The sequence below is a fragment of the Epinephelus lanceolatus genome, chromosome 5 (assembly GCF_041903045.1).
Source record: "Epinephelus lanceolatus isolate andai-2023 chromosome 5, ASM4190304v1, whole genome shotgun sequence".
In the NCBI taxonomy this organism is placed as follows: domain Eukaryota; kingdom Metazoa; phylum Chordata; class Actinopteri; order Perciformes; family Serranidae; genus Epinephelus; species Epinephelus lanceolatus.
The window spans coordinates 15,325,446-15,351,334 of NC_135738.1; the positions used below are offsets into that span (position 1 = coordinate 15,325,446).

The 25,889-nt window shown below is 41.4% G+C and overlaps 1 protein-coding gene across 1 annotated transcript in view; it reads left to right on the forward strand.

Annotated features, from left to right (window-relative positions):
- The window catches only part of nell2a (neural EGFL like 2a), a 130,306-nt gene that overhangs the window by 76,973 nt on the left and 27,444 nt on the right, over positions 1-25,889 (forward strand). Inside the window, exons 14-15 of the mRNA XM_033635465.2 lie at positions 6,800-6,922; positions 9,795-9,890. Of these exons, the coding sequence (XP_033491356.1) occupies positions 6,800-6,922; positions 9,795-9,890 (219 nt within the window). The remainder of the gene's footprint in view (positions 1-6,799; positions 6,923-9,794; positions 9,891-25,889) is intronic.

Consider the following 25,889-nt stretch of genomic DNA (forward strand, 5'->3'; position numbering starts at 1 on the left):
TGCAACAAGCGTTCACATTTCTGATCCTCTCACTCTTCAGGTGCCATCTTTCAGTCCTCCAGCCTCACTGTCTTTCACAATTGCACACATTTAAAAAGTCCCAAGTTGTGGGGAAAATAGCTATAAGTTGGTACTAGGCACACATTATTGTATCTCTGCGGCTGGGGAAGGCTCCTGAGATCTGCTAATGTCTGAACAAAATGTGCATGAGCAAACAGCTGAGAGAAATGAATGTATTTCCGTCTCCTGCCAGGCGCAGCATGGCCCAGAATTCCACTAAAATAACGAGAGGCAGTCCTAACTGTTGCCCTCAGATTAACAGCAAAGTCTTTGTGTTTGTGTTTTCGGGGAGTCTTAACCTTTTCTAAGAGATTTAGTTGACTGCGTGTCCTTTCAGCCGCCTTTGAAAGTTCTCTCTGCACTGTAAACACACGATAATACAAAATGAAAAAAAGTTGTCTGGCTAAATTACTAAATGTTTTCCCAGTACTCGTAGGAGAGAGAGCTCTCTTGCCAAAATACTTTTCATGACTGTTTTATTTTTTTATTTTTTATTTTTGCATCCTTTTGGGTCCTGACGGGATGCAGAGCTGTTAAATAAAGACGAGAAGATTTCAGAAGGTTAAAACAAGTCCATAAAGTTTTGTGCACTTCAGCTGAAGTGGTGCTCGGTAAGCAAGTACTTATCAGAAGGCAATATTTATGTGAATCTCCAGAATACAATAGACGAGTATTCTTTTGTGTGTCTCAGAGGGATAAAGATCTGCCTTTGTGTTCAGGGGCAGACGAAGGGCGTGCATTTAAGTCCCTGTTAATACAGCAGGGGAGAGGGCTTAAATGATGTACAGTTCTATAACTTAAGCTTAAACTTCAGATGAGATTTTCAGTTGCTTCTGCAGTTCGAGTATCTCGGGTGTAGCAGGGGTTTGAAATAAAAAACATAGGAGACATTTCACCATGTAAACAAACAGGGAGGCACCAGAGAGTAAGGCCAGAGGGGTTCAATAAGTCAGCTCAGTGTGATGGACTCCAGTTTAAAGAGGATAAACATTAGTCGGTAGTGCAAATGGTTTGTTTGCAACTTTGAAACACAGCAGTGGAGTCAGTGCGGCTGGTAGTAACAGAAAAATGGAAAGTTATTCAGAAAGAGTTAGCTGTGGAGTCGCGTGTAACACAGGCTATAAACCACTGACATCATGCACCTTTACAGCAGCTAAACATAATGTTATTTTAAATCAGTAAAACGTTCCAGATCCAGCAGCCTCCGCAGAAATCAAATCACATTTATCTGAGCTCACGGCTTCTTGATAATAAAATCTGAAGCAGAAACACGGGGGTCTGATCTGATCGTAAAAAAAGAAAGAAAAATTCTCCCCTGCAGCTTCAAATTGGCTGCAGCATTCAATATTTTTAAAGAGGCCTCTTAATAAATTCAGTTCTTTTCTGTAAAAGATTTGACAATTAAATGTGAGAGTCCTTATCAGCCATTATATTTCTGTCTTATAAAGGTGTGGGCTCTATTATGACAAGAAGACCACTTTAAAATTAAGTTTTATCCACCATTAGTAACCTATAGCCTTAATGTTCTACTCTTCATTATTTGGGCTGCATTATCCACCCTGCAGGATATTATGGTGACAAAATAAAGATACTAAACAGTTCAGTTTGTGTGTTAGAGACACACATTAGTCTGTGGTGAAACATTAACATGTATTGTGATGACTTTATAATCCCTCATTCTGTATAATCCTTTAATGTGCCTGTATGAGCTCATAGTAGATAATATCTCGATTTATGTTGCCATTAATGTATTTAAAATCATTTTTACACACGCATAACATCACAAAAGTGATATTTAAATTTGATTTCTTTAGTAACTCATGTGTCTCTGTCACTTAATGTTGATTTTATTGTATTTAATCGCACTTTTCTCCCATTTTGCTCAAGCTACAGCAGTTTGAACTTGTTTCCTGCTTTACTCACTACTGACTTTGACACATTTTTTCATGTGGTATCATAACAATATTTGTACTTGGATTGTTTGATTTGTAGGCAGTAAGTTTCAAATCTTTGCATTCAAGTCCAAAGTGAAGTCCCAATTCAAGACAGACAAGTCCCAAGTCAGGTATCGAGTCCTAAACTGTGAGTGAAAGGTCTTGGAGAAGTCATAATGTGCTCTTTAATGAATGTAATGCCATTTTAACAAGTAATACTATATTAAATTTACAAAAATCATGAATGCTTTTAATTTAAAAATCTTTTATCTGTAGAGTGAGGTTGAAAGTTGTGTCTCCCGAATATTTTGCATATTGTAATTTTTTTTTTTTTTTTTTGCTGACCACTGCATAATAATAATAATAATCTTTATTACGGACTCAAATGGTCCACACACACACATACACACAACCATTACATACATTTAAAATACATCATTTTAAAAATAAAAATAATATAAAAATATATACTTTCATATAAGTAATTCATCACTGTTTGTTCAAAAAGAGGTGCAAGCTATCATGCCAATGCTTTCAAAGCCTGGATGTGAACCGATAGCCCATCATAGGGCAGGTTAAGGCCATAATAATGCTATTTTCTGACAAATCCAGTCGACACATAAAATTAAACATTAACTTTCGTAACAGTGCCTGACACGTTGGTACATTAGAGGACACAAATAACTGGCTGGCACTGTGCCACCTAGGAACATGGAGCAACAGCCTCATGGCATCATTATATGCCACTCTAAGCCTCTGCATACTTTTCACTTTGTAAGAGGACCAGAGATGAGCTGTATACAGCGGGGTGACATAAGTCCTGAACAGAGCACATTTAACATCTGCAGAACACATAGAAAATTTCCTCAACAGCGTATTGGCCTGTGCATATATTTTACAGCACTGAAGATGGATGTCACTGTCATCCATAAGATCATCTGAGAAGACATGTCCAAGATATTTCAATTCCTTTGACATGTCTAAGGATCCATCTGAAAAAAATAGTTTGTATACAAAAATTAAATGATTTTCCCAGCTGGTGCTCAGTAACCTAACATCAGTTCTTCATGGTTCTCTCCTGCAATTTAATTGGATGCTGCCGGATTGGTTCGAACAAAGTGGATGTGAAAATGAAGTGTCAGCAAGCTGGGAATGAAAAGCAACATTAGTTGATTCAGGAAACAACTTGATTTGTGTCACACTTTTTAGAAAATATACTTTTTAATCTTCGGGCTTGGGAGAGGGTATCAATTATTTTAAAGTCAAAAGGCTCAAGTCCAATTTAAGTCCGAGTGGAGTTGCAAGTTTTTTTTTCATTTTGTCAAGTCTAAAATCATAGAGGATTTGTAACTCAGGTCTGACTCGAGTCCTCACCTCTGCCATTTTGTGACCTTTACATTAGTAGTTGGTTTTAGTCTGCTTTGTCTCATTCTAATTTATTTCCTGACATGATCAGAAAAGCAAAATATGGATATGTCTGTGTTTTCGCATCTCCTCTCACATGACCTCCCTCCAGCCAGTCATCCTTGGTGTAGGCCACATGCAGCTCTTTAGCCCTTCTCCTGTGGTTCCCTATAGCTTTGACAAAAAATTATATGGAAATAAAAAATTGTTATTTTTTAACATTTTAATTTAACCATGTTGTAAGTCTTAAGCCATTCTTGCATTCTCCAGCTGTAGAAATGTGAAGCATATATACAAAATGTTTTGACATTTCAACAACTAAAATGTATGAAATACATCTACTGCCTACCAAACCTTGATAGTGGTGACTAGTTTTGAGTCCTGCTAGCCTTGATTAGTCCTTGATTAGCTCTGGATGCCAGATCCAAAAAAGTAAAAGTCTCAGTTCAAAATAGTCTCGCCACCAGACAATCAGAGATCTCCGCCTTCTGATAGTCTGGGGACACTCCTTTCTAAAGTGTGTTTAACCCACCGGAGAAAACGGCTGGCAACAAAGCAACGCCTCTTGCATTTTTTTAAAAGGACACGCCGTCCTGGAAATGTGCGCTCCCCCTTTTCTCGTCCGAGCTTGAAAATGGATGCCGAGAGATTTACCTCCGTTTTATCAAACGTGTGCTCAGTCCACAAGATTGTGGAAATGAAAGACTTACAGGGACTTTGTTTAAAACTTTTAACGCAGTCAGACTATAGGCCCGTTTCCACTGAAGAAGTTCCTGGTACATTTGGGGGGCAGGAACTACTACAGGAACGTCCTCTCGTTCGCCCCTCTCAACCACCGTGTCTCCACTGAGAGAGCAGAGTACGAGGAAGGTTCCTGTAAAGTTACGGGCTGCCTCTGGATGTGACGTAATCGTTGCGCGACCATTTTGACCGGGGCGACGTAGGGACGCCGTTAGCCGATAGCAGTGTCTGTAATAACTCACTAAATGGCCCGTGAAAAAAATATTTTTTCCAGCGGATGTCTTAGTTACAACGTGATTGAGCTCACTGGAGTAGTTTCGTGTCGTATCCGACAACGGGAGGCTTTTAACAGATGACATCCTGATGTTAGCTTTGCTGCTGCTGTTAGCTGTCCCTGTCAGCTGCAGCCACTGATGCTCTCTAGACATCGTGATTTCCCAAAACTGAATAAATACCACACATATCAACACAAAACTGCTTTGCTAGCTCAATCATGTTGTAACTAAGATATCCGCTGGAAAGAATATTTTTTTCACGGGCCATTTAGTGAGTTTTTTTACATGGCGGCGAAAGCTATATGAACGAGCTAACCCTTGTCTGCTGAGTTTTAAAAATGCCGGCTATTTTGTTGCTTTCTGTTGTCGTCACATCCCCCCTTGAGTATATCCAATCAGCACCAAGTAATCCCCAAGCCCCAGCCAGGAGTCTTTCGGGGCCGTTCTGAGTACCTACTCCGAGGCAGGGACTTGTTTAGCCCCCGTAAAAGTTCCGGAACTCTGTCCCTCGGGGGTGGTTCCTGCGGTGGAGACACGCACCAACGGCCCCGGCCCCGTAAAATTACCCCGAAGTTCCTGCGGTGGAAACGGGCCTTATGTTTACGAGCACAAGAGTTCAGCGAACCACCGAAGGACCGCCCTGCGGATTTACTATTGGTTCTGCAACGTAGGGAGTTTTTTTTTAACTCTGAAATTGTATCCGCCCATCTAAACACAAAATCAGGGAGAAAGACATCAGTCTTTAGTTAAGCAAAGCGTCTAAAGACTGACTTGTGAGTCTATGCATGGACAGATTTGTTTGCTTTCACTGCCGGCAAAATTACAGTACCAGATAATCATAAATAGTGTCCTGCACAGTCGCCACCTTGTGGTAAAACATATCAATGAATGTTCATTAATTAATTTAGAACTGCCTATGTTACCTTCATTATAAGGCTCAAATGTGTTTTGCGGCTCCACACAGATTTTTTAAAAATTATTTTTGAAAATGGCTCTTTTGATAGTAAAGGTCGCTGGCCCCTGGTGCAGGCTATAGTGAACATGACTCAGGAGTGCGTTCTGGAGCCTAAAATTTCTCCCTAAGGTATGTTGTGTTCAAGTTGAGTTGTTTTGAATGCACCAGTGAGCCTGATTATTTATTAACTATAGCTTATCTTATGGCCTTTACTGTTACCATGTGGAATACAAACAGACTTCCAATTGTGCTTCCTTGTAATTTAATTTTGTAATAGTATTCTATAAAGACTGATGGACTAATGGACTCATACCCTCTTAGCATCATAGCTACTTCAGCTCGCTTTAAAAGAAAACATGATGTGAATATATCTGTAGGCATGTCAAAAAATTGTTAAATATGTGTTTCACATTTACACCTATTTGTTCTGGTGGTTATGACTCGTGCTAGATGACTTTCCTAGAAATATGATCGCTTTAAACCTCTGGTAACATAGTTTAACATTTCCCATCTGGCATCGCTCTCTGTATGGTAGATTACTGGTTACCTCCGGGCCTTCATTACATTTTTTTTTTTTTTTTTTGCCACGTCAGTCCCCTCTCCAGATAGAGGGGAACAGAGTTGTTTGCCAGTTAGAGACAGTATGTTGTCATGGGCTGTAGCCATTAGTCAAGCTTGTCAGTTGGATATTCATAACAAACCATATCACTAACTCCACAGCAGCAGCAGTGATGAGAGCTCAGGAGTCGCAGTCCTAAGGGGACGTTTTCTTAATGCTTGTGTGAAACTTACAGAAAACATTTCTCTTGGTTCTTAACGGCCAATTGTGCCGTTTTACAACGCTCTAACTAAAGGCCAGTGGCTCATAAACAGGAAATACAACACCTCATTAATGTATACATGTGTGTGCAAATGAGTGAGCTCATTTTCAGTAGTGATAAAACTCAGATTCATCTTTGAGATTGTTCCATCCCCCCATATTGTGCCAAAAAACAACAACAAATTACAGCAAAACATCTGAAACAATTTTTTGTGACAGATCACGGTGGGAGATAGAGAAATGGCTCGTCCTCCAGTCGGCTGTTTGTCACTGATGTCTTATTACCAGACTCACAGCTGTCTAACTATCAAGTCATTTAATCCAAGACTGAGTCACAAATTGCTTTTTCTTAATGGAAAGTAAAACAAATTACCAGCTGGGTGCGATCATTCCTCATTTTTACAAGGAAAATAAACATTCAGTTTTCTTTAATCAAGTGTTATTTTCTTGATAGTGGTCATGTGCAGATGTGAATGTAATGAGTTTTTGAACTGTGGATGCAACTACAGTGGAAACAAGTTTCACTGCCACATTGTTCCAAATGTATGTGACAATAGAGAGCTTGTTTTCATTGATGTCTGTTGTGTGTGTGTTTTTTTTTTTTCCTCAGAGCATGACGAGTGCCTCAGCGGGCTCCACAACTGCGATGAAAACGCCCTGTGCTTTAACATGGTCGGAGGCCACAGCTGCTCCTGTAAGCCGGGCTACACTGGCAATGGGACGGTCTGCAAAGGTAAGCAACACCATGTCAGTTATGTTATTGTGTCAAGTACATATAAGTGCCCAGTGCATGTGGACTAAAAATACCAGAAATGAACAATCTTTTTTACATTTCATTTACAAATCTTTCCAAATAAAATCTGCAACAAAAAAAGTTCCTTTCCAGAAACACAGCCTTTAGCATTTACAATCAAACATCCAGAAGAACGTATCAATCCTGGCATTCATGTAGATGCCATTCGACACACACCACTCACCCAAACACTGTTAATACCAAGGCTGAGATAGTTACCCATGGCAACAGCACTGGCCAATGGCAGTGACCACCTAGCAGGAAAATGCACCATGCCACACCACTAAAACTGCTCAGGAACGGCACAAGGGAGCAAAAAGAAGACGTCAACCTGGCCTCTAAACTCCCCAGATCCCAATCTGATCGAGCATCTGTGGGACTGTCGGTTGTTTTTCATAAGGCAATGTGTGCGTAATATGGGTTTCATACCCAACACCAACAGACCGCCTTCACTTTTACAACACGTACAATTTGCATTGAGCACAATGGCTGTATACAAAGATGGACAACACGTCTCCCACTGTACAAAAATGAAGCCAAAATATCCTGCTGCCATCTTTTGTCCTGTTGAAGTCATTTGGAGTCAGAGTTTGCATACTAGCGATTGGGAAGTGGAGCCTCAGTAACAAGTTCAAGCTACTCACACTCCAGGCTTTGAAGCCAATTTTCATAGTGGCCAAACAGTGACATTACATCTTCTGAAAAAAAAAACTTTTCCACATAGACTTACATTGAAAAAGAGACGTCTGTAAATCAGTGGATATGACCACCTGAGACATGACTCATGATTTACCATTTGGATTTGATCCATTTGGTTTGATATGATTTTAAAAGTCCAAAAGAGTCGCAGGATTAAATCATTTTATCACCATTCAAGTTAGCAGAGAGCTAGACCGGAAATAAGCCACTTGGCCAATGCAAGTCTCTAGTGTGCTTGCTGTTTGGGCCCAACTATGTGGAAAATCCAGGTAATTTTACATCTGAGAAGTTTTTGACTTCACATGCCACTAAGAAGCTTTCATAGGAATGAATGGGGCCTGGCCTCAAACGCTGTGTCCATTTCTCCTCATACATCCAACTTTATATACAGTCTGTGGTTGAGCATCATGTTTATTACACTGTAATCTGTTTTGAAAAAATAGGAGATAAATTAATAACATAAAATACTCAGGGTGTCCAGGCAGAGTCACAAATCAAGTTCCAAAGCTTATAATCCTCTGGCCTTTACAGTACAGCTGATGTGTGGAGGTTCCCAGCCGCATATCACCTACATATAAACTGCATTATGGTGTTGAAAAACCCTCTGTGATGTGACCCAGGTTTAATAAGTGCGTCTGTGTGTGTGTGTGCCCTATGTAAGTCCATACTAATCCTTTGATTAGGCACTGATTATATACTGTACACACACATCAGTTTACTCATTATGGAGAGCACCACACACAAGGGTATTGTTTCAGCAAAAGCCATGGTATAGCAATGTAACATGACGTCAAGGACCCTCTATGATATTGCAGACTGTTTAAACAGACATACAGCTGTCTGTAATATTCACAATATTTAATGTTCAGAATTAATAAGAGACTTATTTTTTAGAGAGCAGAAAAAAACGTGTTTCATTGTATCTATTTTAAGTGCATAATTCAGCACCATGGACAGAGAGCAGAGGTCTAATTATCATTCGTCATTTGTGAAAACTTAACAGAAAATAAAGGAATGAATTGACTTATGTTAATTTGTAATAGGCAACCAAGGGGTGTTTAAAACACAGCAAAACAAAAGGAAGAGATTAGGGATTTCAGTCTAACATGTTTGAATCCATTCGTTACTGGAAAAAACACCCACAATCATGGACATCATTTGTACAGGCTGGGGGGCGCTTAAATAAGACAGCTTGGCAAAATGCCTTCATACTGTAACACACTGTTTTAAATCACAGAGGATGATGATAAGTTTAGCTATGTGATACTGTATCAGGTTTTCACGAACGCACACACATGCAACCGCTCAAAATGTGCAATAATAACTGGCTGTGTATCTTTATCTACCCAGGGAGGCTTTGCTCAGCTCAAACGATCCATTTTAAGGCAATACAAGTGAAATTAGTTTCTTATTTTTGGTTATTTATTAATTTTTAAAAACAGATTCCAAACTATGGCAGCTGAGAGATGCAAATGGCGCCTACACACCCTGCGAAAACAGTTTTACAATAATACATTCTGTGGCTCATAATTTAATAAAGCCCAAGGTGATGTGAAATTGCTTCTTCTCTCACAGGTCAGAGCCTAAAATTATTTAGTTCTCTATGTAATAAGAACCAAAGAAGTGAATTAAAGTCAGAATATCTCAGCCTTTTTTTGCTTCAATTTCTGTTTGTATACGTCCCCCAACCCTGTGGAAGTCCATACTAATTTGTTGTAGTGTCCCTTTAACAGAATACGAGGCATTGTGTGGTGCTCTTTGTACTGAACGGAGCCTCTTTTGTTTTTCTTACTCTTTATTCCGAGGAAGCAGGGCATAATTTGTGTATATATTTCATTTGTTTCCATTGCATTCTGTCAACTTCAATGACTTCTCTGTGTTTTGGGGACACATTAACTAACAGTCTACCCATGGATAATGAACATTTTTGAATTAACCTTGGTGGGATGCATTAATCACTGGAAATAATATCGTGAGAGCCCCGTAATGAATCACATCACCAAATTAGCTCATATTCTGTATGCAAATACATATGCTGCTGCTGGTCTAATTACATAGTTAATGCTCGTTAATCTTTGTGAGTAATGGCTCTTCTCCTCTGGTCTACCTCTAGCTATGTGTGACGGATTGTGCCAGAACGGGGGAACCTGCGTTTCACCTAACAACTGCGTTTGCCAGCAAGGATTTACTGGAAAGAGATGCGAGACAGGTAAGAGTTCATTTCAGTTCCACTCCTACATTTCTGTCTTGAAAAATAGCTCGAGGAAGACTTTTGACTGAATGCGCATGAAGGGACGATAAGCAGAAAGAAGAGGTGACGTAAAGTGAGGGGGTGTTTTATTTTCCTGAGATCTAACAGGAAAAAGGACAGAAAGGAAACAGGAGGGGAGATTACCGTAGAAAGCTACTTAAGATTAAAGTTGTTGCTTTAGTTATCTTGGCATATCTGGGCTCTTGTTTAAAAAGGCAGCGATAATTCTTACTTTGTGGTGCTGTCTTTGCTTTGACCCCGACAAAACAGCTGATCTGTAAATGCTGCGATGTTTCCAGTGCTATATTTCACTGTGTGTGTGTGTGTGTGTGTGTGTGTGTGTGTCCGTGGGTGCGTCTGACTGTGTGGGTCTGCGCTCCATGGTGAATAATGAGCTTGTACCTCTTCCAATGGCCCGATGAAGGATTTGAACTGCAGTTGCAGCAGTATGGGAATTACCCCGTATCACAGCCTGTATTAATCAGCGTGGCATTCCTCCTCATAGGCTCCATGCCACATCCAAATTACAACCGCACAAACTCCTGATGCACAATATCCGATAGGGCACGATAGCTTAACCGAGTATTAAGTCAGCCTGTGTTTATAGCAAAGACCATATCACCGCTTGCTCTCATGCATGGAAATATGTCAAACACGACGTGCCGATAAGACTCAGGGCTTTGGATTCTATTCAGTGTGTTTTCCCCCTGCAGTGCTGGTGATTTAAGGTAACCAAGAAAGACTGTAATCCTGGCTGTTGACGCACTGTGTGTCTAATCTATAGCAGCGACACCTTTCTCATAACCCGTTTCAACCTTTTCTTGGAGTGTCCTTGAGGAGACAAGCGGCCGCGCTAATAGAAAGTCAAGTCATGACAGGTTTCTCACTCAGTGTGTGTGTGCGCTTTTTTTTGTTTGAGTGAAGCAAACTGAGCCTCTCTGCTTGCTCATTGGTTCAGGTATTGATTGCACATAAAGGACCTTTTTTTTTTTTACGAGGCGTCCTTTTTACTGCCTGTCTTAAAGTAAATGAATTTCCTCACGGTGCTGCTATGAGATGCTGAGGAAAGGGGAGTGTGTGTGTGTGTGTGTGTGTGTGTGGAGATACCAAGAATGTGTTAACACACCTAACCATAATGACTTATCCTCCCCATTTTGCAGCAGAGAGGGTTCTGAGGACCTCGTCCCTTAGTAATGGCACAGTCCAGGCAATCACACATTTCATTACCTTCTATAGTGTTTTAGATCCCCGCCTCTCTCTCTCTTTGTCTCCCTCTTTCACTCTACTTTCTTTTGTGAGTGTCCTGCGTCTCAAAACACATTGACAGAATAGTCCTTCAAAGGAGAAATCTTACAAAATGCACGCTGGTTTTGTCCAAGGTGATTCTATTCATCAGTCGCTATCTCAAAAGCTCTACAAATGAGTAAGTTTTGTAGGAAACATGTCTTTGTTGTAGAGTAAGCTTTTTATTTTTTTTTCACACTTCTATTTTCATCAGATCAATCATATCAAGGTTAGGTTTGAGGTAGGTTTTTGTTCTTAAATAACGGATATCTCTGTCCACAAAAAAAGGGAACAAATTTCCTAGAAAGTCAAAGCGCATTGCTTCGTTAAAGCGCTGGATTCAAAAAGCTTTTTATTAAAGTGTCTACTCGGAAAACAAAGAATGGGACCAACATGTGTCGATTGCAAGCCCGTCTTCCTCAGGGTCAATCTGACACACAGACAGTCAATTAAGAAGAAATTTCAGTTGTAGCTACACATGGGAATAGTCACAAGGACACAAATGCGTTTTTTGTGGACACTGATTGCCTATCCATCCATCAGGGCATCAGCATTTCTGTCAGATCTAAAAAGTTTTTAAATCTATTTGATATCGTTAATTAAAATTCCCCCCAAAAGGAAATGGTAATGGTATCTAGTCATGCAAATTCTTTTGGTTTTATTTGTCCAGGTTTTTTAAGATATCCATCTTTGAGATTTCTGCCTTCACCTCAGTTTAATACAGGTTAATTTAACTTTATTTATGGTGCTCAAAGCATTGAAAAAAATCCATTTAAACCTGCACCACTCACTTGTATATACAAATGTACTGATAGAATACACTTCTCTTTTGTGTCATTGTGGTGAGTTATCTACATTCATGGGCAATCATACAGCTTGAATATTCAGAGAAGCAGAAACAGTCCAACAATGCAGTAAATCCTTGAAAACATTATTTCCAAATTCACTGCAAAGGTAGAATGTTAAAAAAATAGTCAATTTCGTGATGCCATGAATATGCAGCTACAGCCAGGAGACAGTTAGCTTAGCTTAGCATAAAGACTTAAAGCAGAGGGAAACAGCTAGCCTGGCTCCTTTCCTGTGTAAGAAGAAAGACATACCAACAATCAGCTCTGAAGTTCACTATATTAATCTTAAGTGCTGTATCGTAGGCAACTGGACTTGCTTTACATTTCAACTCTCATCCAAGAGGCTTCTTCAGTTCTTTACAACTGACATAGAGACATACTTTGCAACAACCACCAGGATTACAGTCATCACAACTGAAGAAGCCTCTTGGATGAGAGGTGAAACGTCTTCAAGAAACTCAAGTCCAGCTGCCTATGATACAGCACTTAAGATTATCATGACCTGGATGACTGAGAATCCTCACCAACATGTTCACTACATTAACACATCATGTCTTGTATCTTTATACAAAAAAAACAAAATGTAAAAAGGATAAGTAGTGACTTTAGGGGGAGTTGAGTCTTTGTGCCTGGACCAGTGAATACACCTTGCTTTAAAAAGCGTGATACATGTTACATGTTAATTAGTGAGATCTCCCAGCCCTGGCACCTATAAATTACATTTGTAACTGCTTTCTTAATTACGTTGCTGTGGCCACATAATCCCTGACTGGATTATGTTTAGATACAACGTGTGAAGTATCAGTTCAGGAAGGACCCAAATGCAGAGCAGCAGGTAGGTTTGAGGTTAAACAAAAAGCGAGCTTTAATAAAGCTGATAAAAAAAAACACCCAGAGCAGGCAGGTAACAGAAAGTCCAAATGACAGAAAAACCAAAACTAAAAAGGAGGGAAATGGGGATTGGCTTACAACAAGGGTGTGGTTGGGAACACTAGGGTGGAGCAAACAAGACTAATACAGAACAGGTGTGAAGGAAAGACTCTGGGAACAGGAAAGGACTAACGAGACCGAAGGAAGACAGGTGTGTTAGAAATAGACAGAGACAGGGCTGGATTTACAGGTGTTAGGAGGACATTTTTGTAACCTTTGGACAGAGCTATGCAAGCTACTTTCAGTCCCTATGCTAGCTAAGCTAACTATCTCCTACCTACAGTGTCATATTTAACATACCGATATGAGAGAAGCATCAATCTTCTTATCTCATGCTTGGCAAGAAAGTGAACCGGCAAAAAAAAGTTGAGCTATTCCTTTAGGTATCTTTTTTTTTTTCAGTGCTATGACACGAGCATCACAAACTAAATTCCATTCACCTCCATTGTTCTCAGATGGAGGCAGATATCTCAAAACTGTCTGCATGGATCGATACCACAAAAAGTAATTGAGAAAATATGTTTTTTTGTGGTTTTGGTGAACCAGACCTTTAATTCTTTACTCCATTAAATGTGACTGATAAAAGACAACTGCTTGCAAACAATTTTCTCCATAAATACTGTTGTCTATTTGTTAATCACATCATGAGAGGAATCAGGGGATGAAATCTCGGTGGTGGCTCAGGGATCAGTTTGTTTCTAGGCTCGTCTACGCTCATCATTGAGGCTGATTAGAATTCGAGGTTCGGGGACGCGAACACAAACAAGCACTCGCATGCACGCCGAATCTCTCGCACGCTCCTCATGCCTCAGGCGACAAGATGTTTGTCACTGCAGCTGCTGCTTCAGTGTGCATGTCTACCTCTCTCCTCCCTCCCACAATCCGACTCCCTCCCAACTTGTCCGAGTCAGCGCCGTGACAGCTACCATCCTCTTTTTTTATTTATTTATTTTTTTCATTTTAGGTTTTATAGTCCAGGACCACCGCCAGGGCCCCATGCTACGGGGCTAAAGCCTCTGGCACCGTTTAGAGACTTCACCAGTCATTCAGTGTGAAAGGGGGAGTCCGTCTTATTGTCTCCTCACAGTATGACAGGAGCTCCCAGTGAGGGAAGTGTCTACTGGAGAAGCTCACAGAGATGTATGGAGGTTAATGTACTGTTGGATATGCTGCTCTACTAGTGGGGAGGAGGGGGATGAGAACGAGGGTTTGGGGGGAAGAGATGGAGATGTACGAGGAGACTGACAGATGCAAAAATTTGTGGAGGGAGAGGGAAGAGAGGTAACGACCAGGAGGGGGGGGGTGAGAGGAGGTGAAGTGGAAAGGAAGATACAGAGATGTTGGGGAAAAACTGACAGATGCGGCGGTGGAATGGGAAATGCAAGGAGGGAGAGATGGGCAGTGGGAGGGCAGGGGTTAGTGAGTTTTCTCTGCATTTGGATGCGGGATGATGCCGGCGGAGTCGGTGCAGCAGGAGGAGGAGAAGCGGAGCTGGGTGGATGAACATGGAAAAGCTTTCACTAAGTCTGGGCTCCCCACCCCCAGAACCCTGTGAGCTTTTAGAGGCCTCCCCGGGGACTCCACCACTTCTGCTGCTGCAGCAGCAAACTGACGGTCTGTCATAAGACACTGAACAGGAGCTCTTCAAGGCAGTGTGGAGAGACACACGCACACCTATGAGCACACACTTACGTATGAGAGGATGCTAACAGTTTGCATATTATCAACCTGCTTCCACATTTTGGATTGCTGTACATGGGTGTGCTGTGGTGTAGTATTTTATGTACATTTCTTTCTGTCTATTTGTAATTGTACGAGCATGTGGATGCGTGTTAATGTGTTTTCAGTTTTTGTTATCATCTTTTTGGGACTCTGTGTGTGTGCGGTTGGTGGCTTGTCATTACCATTCAGGGGGAATGGATGGGGAGGGACAGGGGACACGCATTGCTGACAGACAGACACCAGCTAGTGAAGAACTCTGACACATCATGAATTATGCAGGACACAGCTGCGCCAGGGCACATACACTTCAGTCGCGGATATAAATGTACGCAGGGCCAGCCATGTAATGTGTGCCCCGAACATGCCGCATAGGCAATGTGGTAGCCTCGGGCTAGCATCATTCCTTATATGGCTCGGGTGAGAGATGGGCGAACACTGGTATATTAGGTTTATTTTTCAGCAAAATGGACGTCCATTTTCTTCTCTGTCTTGGAGAAATCAGAGTAAAAATGTGCTGCTATACCTATTAGGGTGTTTCAGAGTAAAAACTAAAGCTGTCTGTGAAAGCCTCTGATGTTTTTTATAACCTACAAGTGCTCAAATGCCAGATAGAGAGAGAGGTCATTATTTTGCGTGATTGATCACCTACCTGTAAATGAATTCCTCTGATGTGGTAAAACAGACACATGTTGAAGTTGTAGCCGCTGTACTATTTGGCCGTGAGTTTGTTTCCTGTTTCATTTGGCTGTATGCTGCAGGTAAATTTATTTTCCTCATAACGTTCACTTAGTGCAGAGAAACACAGCTGACCCAATGTTTTGCTCCAGGACATATCTCCCAGTATAGATTTAAGAGGTTTTAAGACTGTTTTCTAAGAGTGTATCCACCTGTAAAAAAAATGTACACGCATTTCTGAAAACAGGATTTAAGACCAAATAGAAATGCTTTTTAACCTTTGTTGTCCATAGTTTATGGTATGATTTAAAGATATACTATGGAGGATTGTCCTATAAAAATCACTCTCAATCATAACCCTAACCCACTAGAAGTGTGTGGTGATGTATTTTTCTTCAGAGACTCTGCCCTTTGCCTGTATCTTCTTGTTTTCTTCTTTTTCCCGTCTCTTCGGGATGTCCCTGGGCACAGTGCAGGTGAGGTTGGGACTTTATAAAGAGTAAATGCACCCCAGAGGTTTAGCTGAGGTGCTCCTGACCTGGAAATTTAAGAAAATGGCTCTACACTGTGAAAAAAGTATCAACATGGCAGGGCTGCGAGGGGGAGCGAAGACACACCCATACCCTTTTTCCATTGTCAATCCTGGCTGCACAGAGTAAAGCCGCGCCGCGCCAATTTGGTTTCCATTATCAGTTTAGACGCGCCATGCCACGCCAAGCCGTGACAGAGATAGACGTTCTCTGGAGTAAGTGAAAAAGCCGGGCCACCTGCCCTCAAGCGGGTAGCTGTGACGTCTCGCTGACTGCAGCCAACCCCCAACAACCCCTCTTCTCCCGTGTGCGTGCGTGTTGCGAGACTCTACTCACCTCTGTCTGCAGAAGACCAAAGAGAAAGATGCTTTTAAGTCTCTGTGTGTTCACCTCTCAGTACTTTTGCAGCTTCTAACTGAATCTCTGTGGTTTGGAGTTTAGTTTCTCTACTGTTTCATGATGTGTGAAGCTGCTGCTCGAAAACTCAACATTTCCTTAATTTTGGAGCTTCACAATATAAGTTTATCCATAACAAAATAATGAGGGACTTTTATTGTGAAGAATCTATAGGAAATGAAATGCGTTTATCACTGAATTAGCGGGACTTTGTTTGCAGCTTCTCTTCAATAAAGGCAAGTCTAGGAGAGCGAAAGCAGAAACAGCCACAGTGAGATGTTGATGAAGAGCTGCAGACAACAGGCTCTTACTGCACCTCTGCAAACAGCTCACCTTCAAGACAAGCCATCATCACTTTAAGACACACCTACAAGAAGGTAGCTCTGTCGACATGGAAATGCAAATCCCTGCTGTGCTGGGCTGACGGCTCAAACCAAGCCAATCCAAGCCGGCCCATGACTGTTGAAAAGAGGCACCAGTCACTCCTTAGTGCTGCTTGGAAGAGTGGAGGGGGAGTGGAGGAGAGGTTGATTGGTGACAAGAGCTGCCACCCGAAACATCAGCTGCTATCCTATCAGCCAACAAGACAATTCAATTGCAATAACTCAATCTATAGAATTCAAATGCTTCGCATTGAAATGTCAAGATTTGGACCTGAATCAATACACAACACTACTGAGTGACCACATACATTGGTTTTCAGCTGAAAAAAGTAGTTTGGACATTTAGTTACTTTTTAAAATCAGGTAGCAACTAGATGCCAGGCCGCAAGCAGCTCGCATTCAAGAGGAAGCTATCAAAATTGTAGACACAGCACCGAAAAGAGGTATATATAGCAAGGCAAAACGGCAAGCAGACAAAGTTCGTTCCAAAATGAGAGTTAATCCTGGGTTGGCTTTCACTTTCACTTTGAGTGCAGCAGTAGCTCAGTCCATACGAGTACTTCACTGGTTCAGGTCCCCGTATGGACCAAGCAAGGAGCGTGGACTGGTAGCTGGGGAGGCGCCAGTTCGCCTCCTGGGCACAGCTGAGGTGCCCTTGAGCAAGGCACTGAACCCTAAACTGCCAGCTGTCCAAGGCAACTCCCTCACTCTGATATCTCTCCATTTAATGCATGTATAGCTCCTTGAATTTGCCCATGGGATTAATAAAGTACATCTTCTTCTTTTTCTTTTGCTTCTTCTGCTTCTTCTTCTTCTTCATCTTCTTCTTCTGTAGAGAACTTTGAATCACTGGGTGCATCATGTAAATGTAGCCTAACTTAAAGTCAACAATCAGAGCTTCCAGCTTGCTGCTGTTAATATGATACGTGTTACTGGGTGGAGGTGTATGAAAGTGAACCTGGTGTATTTCAAACAAATCAGTTGCCAGACGTTGCACTTAGGCCCAAATTGAGCTTCAAATTGTGTGGATAATTAAAAAAAAACAAAAAAAAAAAAAACAGGCGACTAAAAGCATCACAATAAAAGAAGAGATATTAAAAGAGAAAACAAAAAAGATCAGGAGAAGTCGCACATCTACAAGATAAAATTAAGAGAATATTAAAAGCATAGGTTTCGGCATATGTGAGCAAAAACCTCTTTACTTCAAGGATGAACTGTAAAACGGATGTAATACATTTACTGTATATTAAGCTGGTGTTGCCAAAATCCAATGGCTTACACCTCTGTCCATCAAAGAGGAGTAATCACTGTGAAGGTTGTGCTGGATATCATTGCTCCTAGTGCTTTTGCATAACTGATGAAGAAGAAAATGGCAGTGGAGATTCACAGATGAAACCATACACAATTCATGGACATTTGATACAAACCAACGATTTTATTTTAAAAATATATTTATTTTGAAGTATATCCTTGAAAAGCAGGTTAGAGAAGTTCTTATCGCTTGCAATTTCCATTTTCCTTTTCTTAGCCCATAGGCCTATTGATTTATTTATTGTTTAAAGATCTTCACTCCTGTTTCATAAAACAACACTTTATATACAGCGAGTATCATAGTGATCTTGATAGACGCGTAGGCTAAATGCTTGAATGATGTAAACAAAACATAAATGCTTTAAACACATCATGTCGCTCCTCCATCTGAAAGATAAGTAAGCAGGAGGAACTTGACTTTATTTACGATGCTTTTACAAAATACCACGCAAATATAAGAGGGTTCATAACAAGGGCTTTATGGTTCTTAGCATAAAGATGCTCTTAGGGAAACAGGGCCCAGGACTGTAAAGACTTCCTCAGAGCTGATAGCCCCTCTGTGAAATAATTGGACATAACATCTGTGAACATCCCCTTCTGTTTTGGCCTTAGATGTGTGTTTATTGACTGAATTGCTGAACTGCTCCTATGAGATGAATGGGGAGGTAGCGTTTGTATTTCTTTTATTTTCAGCTCATTATCTTCTCCTTTCAAGCCCCTCTAAGCTTGTTAGGGTGCTTTGCCACCAGTTAAAATTTTCTGTCACTGTGCTGTCAGTTCTGTAACTAATGGCCATCTCTGCTGTCCTTGGCTGGCCTCTTGCTGCCTTCTCAAAGGACGCTGCGGGCTGCTTAAGGGAGAGGAGCATTTGATCAGATGCTGTGGATGGACACCTCTCCCTTTCATCTTTCAATTCATCTGCAGTCTCAAAATCCTCACAAGCACTTTTAATCATCGGTGGCTCGGAATCACACGACGCTACTATAGCATCAACAATGATCTTTAAGGACATGGAGGAACAGATAAAAGATTTTTTTTATGTTTGGTGTTAATGATGCAGTTTAGATTTTTGACTCCTACACACTCCTGGAGGGTTATGTTCAAGAGCACCATCAGGGACCCCTGGTGTATTACACCTACACAGTAAATTGATGTTTTATTGGAAGGAAAAAAAACTCTCATTTTCTCAAGTCATGATCACTTACCAGGACACTTCTTCCTTCGAAGTGATACTCTCATAAAGAGACGTGATCTAAAGAGGGGAGGGTTCTGTTTGTGTGTGTAAAAACGGCGCCTTTTCATCACAGCTTCCATTTTCCATTCAATACTTAATGAGTTTTTACAACCTTTTCTCCAACTTTACATTTTTTCAAGGAAAAGATGGAAGGAAGAGAATGAAGTGGAGTCTGAAGAGGACATATGTAGAGAAAGACAGCTGAGAAGTGAGGAAAGGAGAGTGTATTTAATTATTGGATAATAGCAGATGAGAGGAGATAAGATGAGAGGGAAAAGGGACGAAAAAAGGAGGTGATTTATTATGAGATGTAAAAATGGAACAGGAAAAATAGCAATGAGGAAGGGGAGGCGGATCAGCCAGTGAGTTCATGAGGAAACTTTGAAGGCAGTGAGAGAAGGAGTGTGGAGCCCTGCAGGTCACGCTGGCATATTGACTAGGACAAAGAGCCGAAACGGGGCCAGACAAACAATTTGTTCCCTCAGACCTCATTTACATTGATGTCGAGCTCCAGGAAGCTTGTCAGGGTTTTAGACAAAAACACAGACTAGACGGATAAAAAAAAGAAAAGAAAAAAAAAGCAGCAGATTGAAAGACGGACAAAACAACAGACAGACAAAAGAACAGACAGCCGGAGTCAAACAAGCAGCAAGATTAATAGTAAATAATGAGACGTACAGATGACGGGGTGAATTTGAACAGGTATATTAACAGATACAAGTAGATAAGGATGGGCTACATGTGCATGACAAACAGGTCTGTCCAGGTTAAATTACACAGGACAGAGGAGTTGGCAGCAGTTGTTGATGCTTTGCTGGTGTGTAATTTTAAACAGCGAGGGCCACAGCGTGTATTACACAATGGTAAAAGAAAAAAAACATCACAGCCTCATCATAGTTGAAATCTCCCCTGAGCACCACCCACCAGACACACAGGCACAGGTAGTGAATATTTAAAACCATATTAATTTTTTCACCCCTTGACAGCTCCCATGATGCATCACTGCAGCTCTCCCTCTCTCCCTCCTTTGCTCCACGATTTACCCACAAGGCCCGGGGGCCTGTGACTGTTGAAGCTCAAGCGGCTTGTTTAAGCACAGTGATTATGTATTAATTATTTATTTAGAGACGGCCTTACAAAGCACTCACTCCATCACCCGTAATTAGTGTGTCTTAATTAGACCCTGCTAATGGCCGGAGCTGTCGTTTAGCTGAGCGCAACCTGCTTCTACCTAAATGACACATCTCCCAGGGATAGTTTGCCGCTGTAGCTGCTGCAGTGCAGCGAACTGCACCGGCCACGGGACAGCTACATTGCTGTAAAGGCCAATTGAAAATAAATTGCATGTATTTCTCTGCTGTAGCACACAGATCAGCTCTGTTAATTACATGCCCTGTGCTCTCCTTTGGAAAAAAAAAGTCAGTATCCAAAAGTGAACTATACATTTTTTTGTTTCACGGTTGAACTGTCTATCAGTGCAGATTACCGTTGTTTCTCTGTGGATTAATTCTTTGCATGTAGACACTTCAAAGTGTATTTGCAGAAAACCGTGACAGTCTAGGTTCTGTTATTGACTGACAGTGACACTGACCAACAGCCACACAGCAGCCTGCTACACAACACAAGAAGAGCCCCAGAGACTTTGAACCGTAACCTGCACTAGCTTCTAACTGTGTCATTCGTATCTGCAATCATGGACACACTGACTACGTTTACATGCACAAAATACTCAGGTTTTTGCCCTTATCCTCTTGTACTAAAATGACATACCCAAATTAAAATGACTGTAGCTTATTAACCGCTCTGACTACATGCATGCATGAGGTCTTGCCAGAAAGAAAACTCCCTGAAGTTTCTTGTGAAAGTGTCAGAAACACTCTAGGTGATACAGAGACAGAGTAATGGGCCTCTGAAATCAGTAAAAAATTGAAGATTTTGCCTAAAATAAAATAAAAACTGTTTTTCAGGATGAATAACTGTCTGTGGCTTCATCTGAGCAAATAAATGACACCGTGAGGCTGTAGGCACACTATCAACGAACACTTGTTTCAAATTTGAAGAAGACTGCTCAAAGTATGACTATTCTACAGTGTTTTTTCATGAACAGATCCAGGCGGAGCTCCAAATGACAAGTCGGTCACTCGGCTTCAAAACAGTACTATCAGTGATCAAACAACACTCAGCCAGCTTAAAACATTGTACCTTATCGAAATCAGGTGTGATTATGATAGCTGATGTTGTTTATGACACAGAAGCGCCATAAAAGATCACCAAATAAAGCCATATGAAACATGAAAGTTATGATCCCACTTTCTAGACGGTATATCTCAGCCAAAAATAGTGGTAGGAGTGAGACTCTTACCTTTTATAAATCATAATAAATAAAAGAAAAACAGTGTTATTTTTGAAAAGTCGAGAGCTTCCAGAATCCGGCAACACTGAACATCACATGGTTTGATGACGTAGTGCACCTGGGAGATACCATTTAACAGAGGAGGAGGGGAGCGAGGACGTTGGCATCCTGGCTGCCCTTATTCAGAAAAAGACTATTTCTACCAAGTTGTTTACATGGCTAATGAAACATGCAGCTGTGCATGCTCTGATTAATATGCCCAACATTACATTTATTATCTCAGAATACGGAAAAGGGAAACAGCTGGCGACACTGGTGCCATTTTGCTTATTTGCATCAAAATAGGATTACTCCAGAGTTTTCCACCAGTGGTGAACGTCTTTAACCGTGTGAACACAGACTCCCTCTTTCATTCCTTCAACCACCTTCTTGATAAGGTCAACTTCAAGATAGTTGCACATTTCCAAAAACCTGTTGATATCCAAGTCTTTCATAATGTTTAAAAGTGTGTTTCTTATTCCTACCAGAAACATGGGCTTTTCTTTTGGGCATGCATCCCCACAGCCTTGCAAAGTGTTGGCTAGTTTGTGTACAGTGTACCCATGACAATGCATAGAGCTGACTGTAAACCGTAACTGTAAGCCGTGTATCAAAAACTGTGGTAAAATACCAATTGATATGCAAATTCTCAATGCGCTGTATACATGTCTAAAGAATGTTCCAAAGAACAAAATAATACAGGCATATCCCCCATGTCTTAATCTGAAAATGCTACATCCAGAAAAAGGCCTAATGTCCAAACAGAATATGCTGAATCGCATATTCTGAATAATAGTAGAATATTATTGTGCATGTAAATGTAGTCAGTGTGTTGCCCCTTGACTTGCTGAATGAGCTACCACACAGCTATCAACAGTTTCAAGTGCACTGCTAACATCATCCGATTACAAGTGGACATCTCTAAGATCCTCACAGACCCTGAGGAAGACCTAGAGTCGATCCATTTTGGTCTGTTAGTTTACCTATTCTCAAAGAATAAACACATAAGGTAATTTCATCTGAAGGCATAGAGTCTGGATCTTGTTTTTTGTGGACACCTGTAAGTCTTTCTGTTCGCACCAGGCACTGGGATGCATTTCCACATGTCTCGAGCGACCACTTGTGATCGAATCTCACTTCCCCACTCTGTGTGCAAATATACACGCACATCATTTCAGTTTACAAAGACCAAATGGGTTGTTGTCTTTTCCAAAATGTCCTCACAAATTGCCAGGTTGTGATATGATTCATCCAGGCTCTATTCTTCTGACTCCACAGCCCAAAGGGAAATCAGACAGCGTGTTTTGTTTACTCCATCCACAAGAATCCATTTTGCCTGTTGCTGTGGCTTCTTCTCCTTCTTCTTTCTCTTTTGGTGCTGTAGCTTTTTCTTGTTTTTCTCATGTTGAAATAACACAGTTGGTGCACAAATGAGTATGCACCTCTGCCTAGGCATAGGAGACCAGACCACCTCTGATCAGATTTCAAAATGCGCTGAGGATGCTTTGGATGCATTCACTTTTGTATTTAGAGCTGCCCACTTGCGATCCAGTCATCCTAGACACATGCTCACATCAGTGTAAACAGGGCCACAGTTGCACTTCAGTGTGCTACAGCTAATTAGCCAGCAAAATGATGTTAGCAGTGCATTTTTCAAACTGTTGACTGATGTTTGGGAGCTCAGCTTCTCTCTGTGAGATAGATACCTGGCTCTTTAGCGGCTAAATGCTCCACTCTGCTCGGCAGCAAGAAGAGGTGCTGTTGCTGCTCCAAATGCCGCTGCCTAACAAGGTGGTTTACAAGCTACAGGTAGCAGTTACCATCACAAGTTTGTCAATCAAGCACATCATCCTTCTTCTTTTTTCTTGCTTTCAAAAATAAAGCAATCGTTCTGAAATGTCCATGTTTTTTGACCGCAAAAATCAGATTACAAATTGGGATTTTGGTTGCACTTTAAAGGGTGGAGGAATTTTACAGCCATAGGTAAGTGATACAGAGTGATTGCATTGTGTATGCGCCTGCAGCTCCCGATTGTTCACAAGGCTTGTTTCCAATTTGCCATGATTACTCATCCACTCTCCCACTCAAGTGCTTGCAGATATGGATTTGCGTTTCAGTGTCTGTTTCATCTTCAGGAACCCAGTGTGTAACTCAATTTGCCTCGGGTTTCATGGTGATTGATTGATTACTTGAGTTCGCTCTCTCTCTTAATGAAGACTGAGGACCAGCGACAATCACTCAATTACACTTTACTGTACATAAAAGAGCAGGGTTCAGAAATCCATTTCTTACCTTATCGCCGTGTCACGTACATGCCGATAAAAAGCTTTGCGCACACTGTTATCGACTTAAAGGTTCTGCAGCCTTTTTCTCAGCCGTCATTGTTAACGTGATCGGACATGACAAATTCAGGTCATTTTAAAATCCATTTATGGTCAGATGGCATCTGACTTGGGAGCAGAAGGGATGGTTCAGTCGAGATCCAGAGTTGTCTCTTGAATAATTCCTCCTGGAGCCTATCAGCATTAGCAGGTGGACCTCTGTGGGAATGGAAATCAGTTTGAATTAGGTTACTGTACAGGAGATGTACGTGTGGTAGCAGTAACAGTGATGCAACACAGCAGAGCTGCACCCCCAACCCCCAGAGCTATCTGTCAGTCAAGGAAGAGAAAAGACATGGGGAAGGGAAGTGAAAGCGGTGGAAGCAAGGAAAGAAAGACGGCGTAAGAACAAAGAACTGTACCTGTCCGGGATCAGAATAGGAAGCGAGGATGGAGTAAAGAGAGCAGGGACAATGAAAGCGAGGGATGAAGAGGAGAGGGCAGGGCAAGACTAAACTCTAAACTCTGCCTTTTGGTTTGCTCAAAGAGAGAGCAAACTGCAGGGAAGGGGGAAGGTGATGATGAGGGCACCTATGTTTTTTACCTCAGCTTTGAGACAGAGATAGGCAGGCGGAGTGAAAAACAGAGCACATGGAAAGGTGAAGGCAGAGGATGAAGAAAGAAAGGATGGGGGTGGTCATGGCAGAGTGGCATAACAAGCCCAGGAGGGTGCGGAGGAAAAAAATCGTCCGCTTGTTCCTCACTTTGTCCTCAGAGAGCTGCCTTAATAGAGCCCTTGTTTCCAGGCTGCCACTCAGGATAACGAGTAGAATGACTGCAGTCTGTCTCATCGTCTCTCCGTCTCCTCCTTCGCTTAATCCTCCTCCATCACCTCCTTCTCTTCCTGCTTCTTCCTCCTACTCCTCTCCTCCTCCTCCTCATCCAAACCATCCTCATCCTCCTCCTGTGTAGGTTTTTCTCTGTCAGTTTTCACATCTTTCACTCAGCCCGGTAACTCCAAAATAACTGTTCTTCCATGGCCTTGACCTCTCCAGGAGATAGAGACGGAAAGCCAGATTTTATTTTGTTTGTGCAGGCTTTTATTTTTCCAGAGCAGAGAGTGGAAAAACATGACATGATTTAACAAGAGAAAGTACTGCGCCATCCACATCTATGATTCCACTAAAGCCTCATGATACAGTAGACTCGGAGCTTTCAGGCGGCGCCCTTGTCTGATTGTCACCGTTGATGGTTTAATTACAATGATCTTCCATTACCATTTACGTGAGATGATAAAAGAGAAGGAGAGACTTTTGCAAGCGTGTCGTATCCTCGCTGTACCTCACACATTCAGTCTTGTCAAGTCCAAGGTGCGACTACAGTGGGTTTCAGTATCCTGAAATGCGGCGGCACTTTAAAAGTTGATTTGACAGCAGGCTGGGAAGCGATGGGGCGTAATTGTAGCTGACAGGTTTGGCTCAGATTAAAGAGAAAACAATGAATCTTCTGTTGAGGGTGTAACCCTCTGTTGTTACAGCCAGACAGACAAGTTTTTAAAACACGTGAATGAATCTGGCTGAAAATAACCCATTTGCATATTTTTAGACTAACTTCATCATCAGTGTCTGTTATAAATAGTATCTGACTGCTCGGTGGTACTTTGAACAATTTCATACAGCCTTGTTGGGGAGAAGAGGATGATTTTTTTTTTTTTTCTATACTGGCGATACACCTCATGAAGCTTTTCCCTTTAAAAGCTCCCAGCGCTTTTATCACACTGAAATTCACAGGCAACAAAGAGCATTGGATATTTCTCTTCAGGAGTGGGGAGAATTTATATTAATTTTCAAAGATAGGCTAGTTATAGTATTTGCTGTAGACTCATGATTTTAAAGCAGTGTCCTTTTAACCCAGGACTGCTGTTCTAAAGG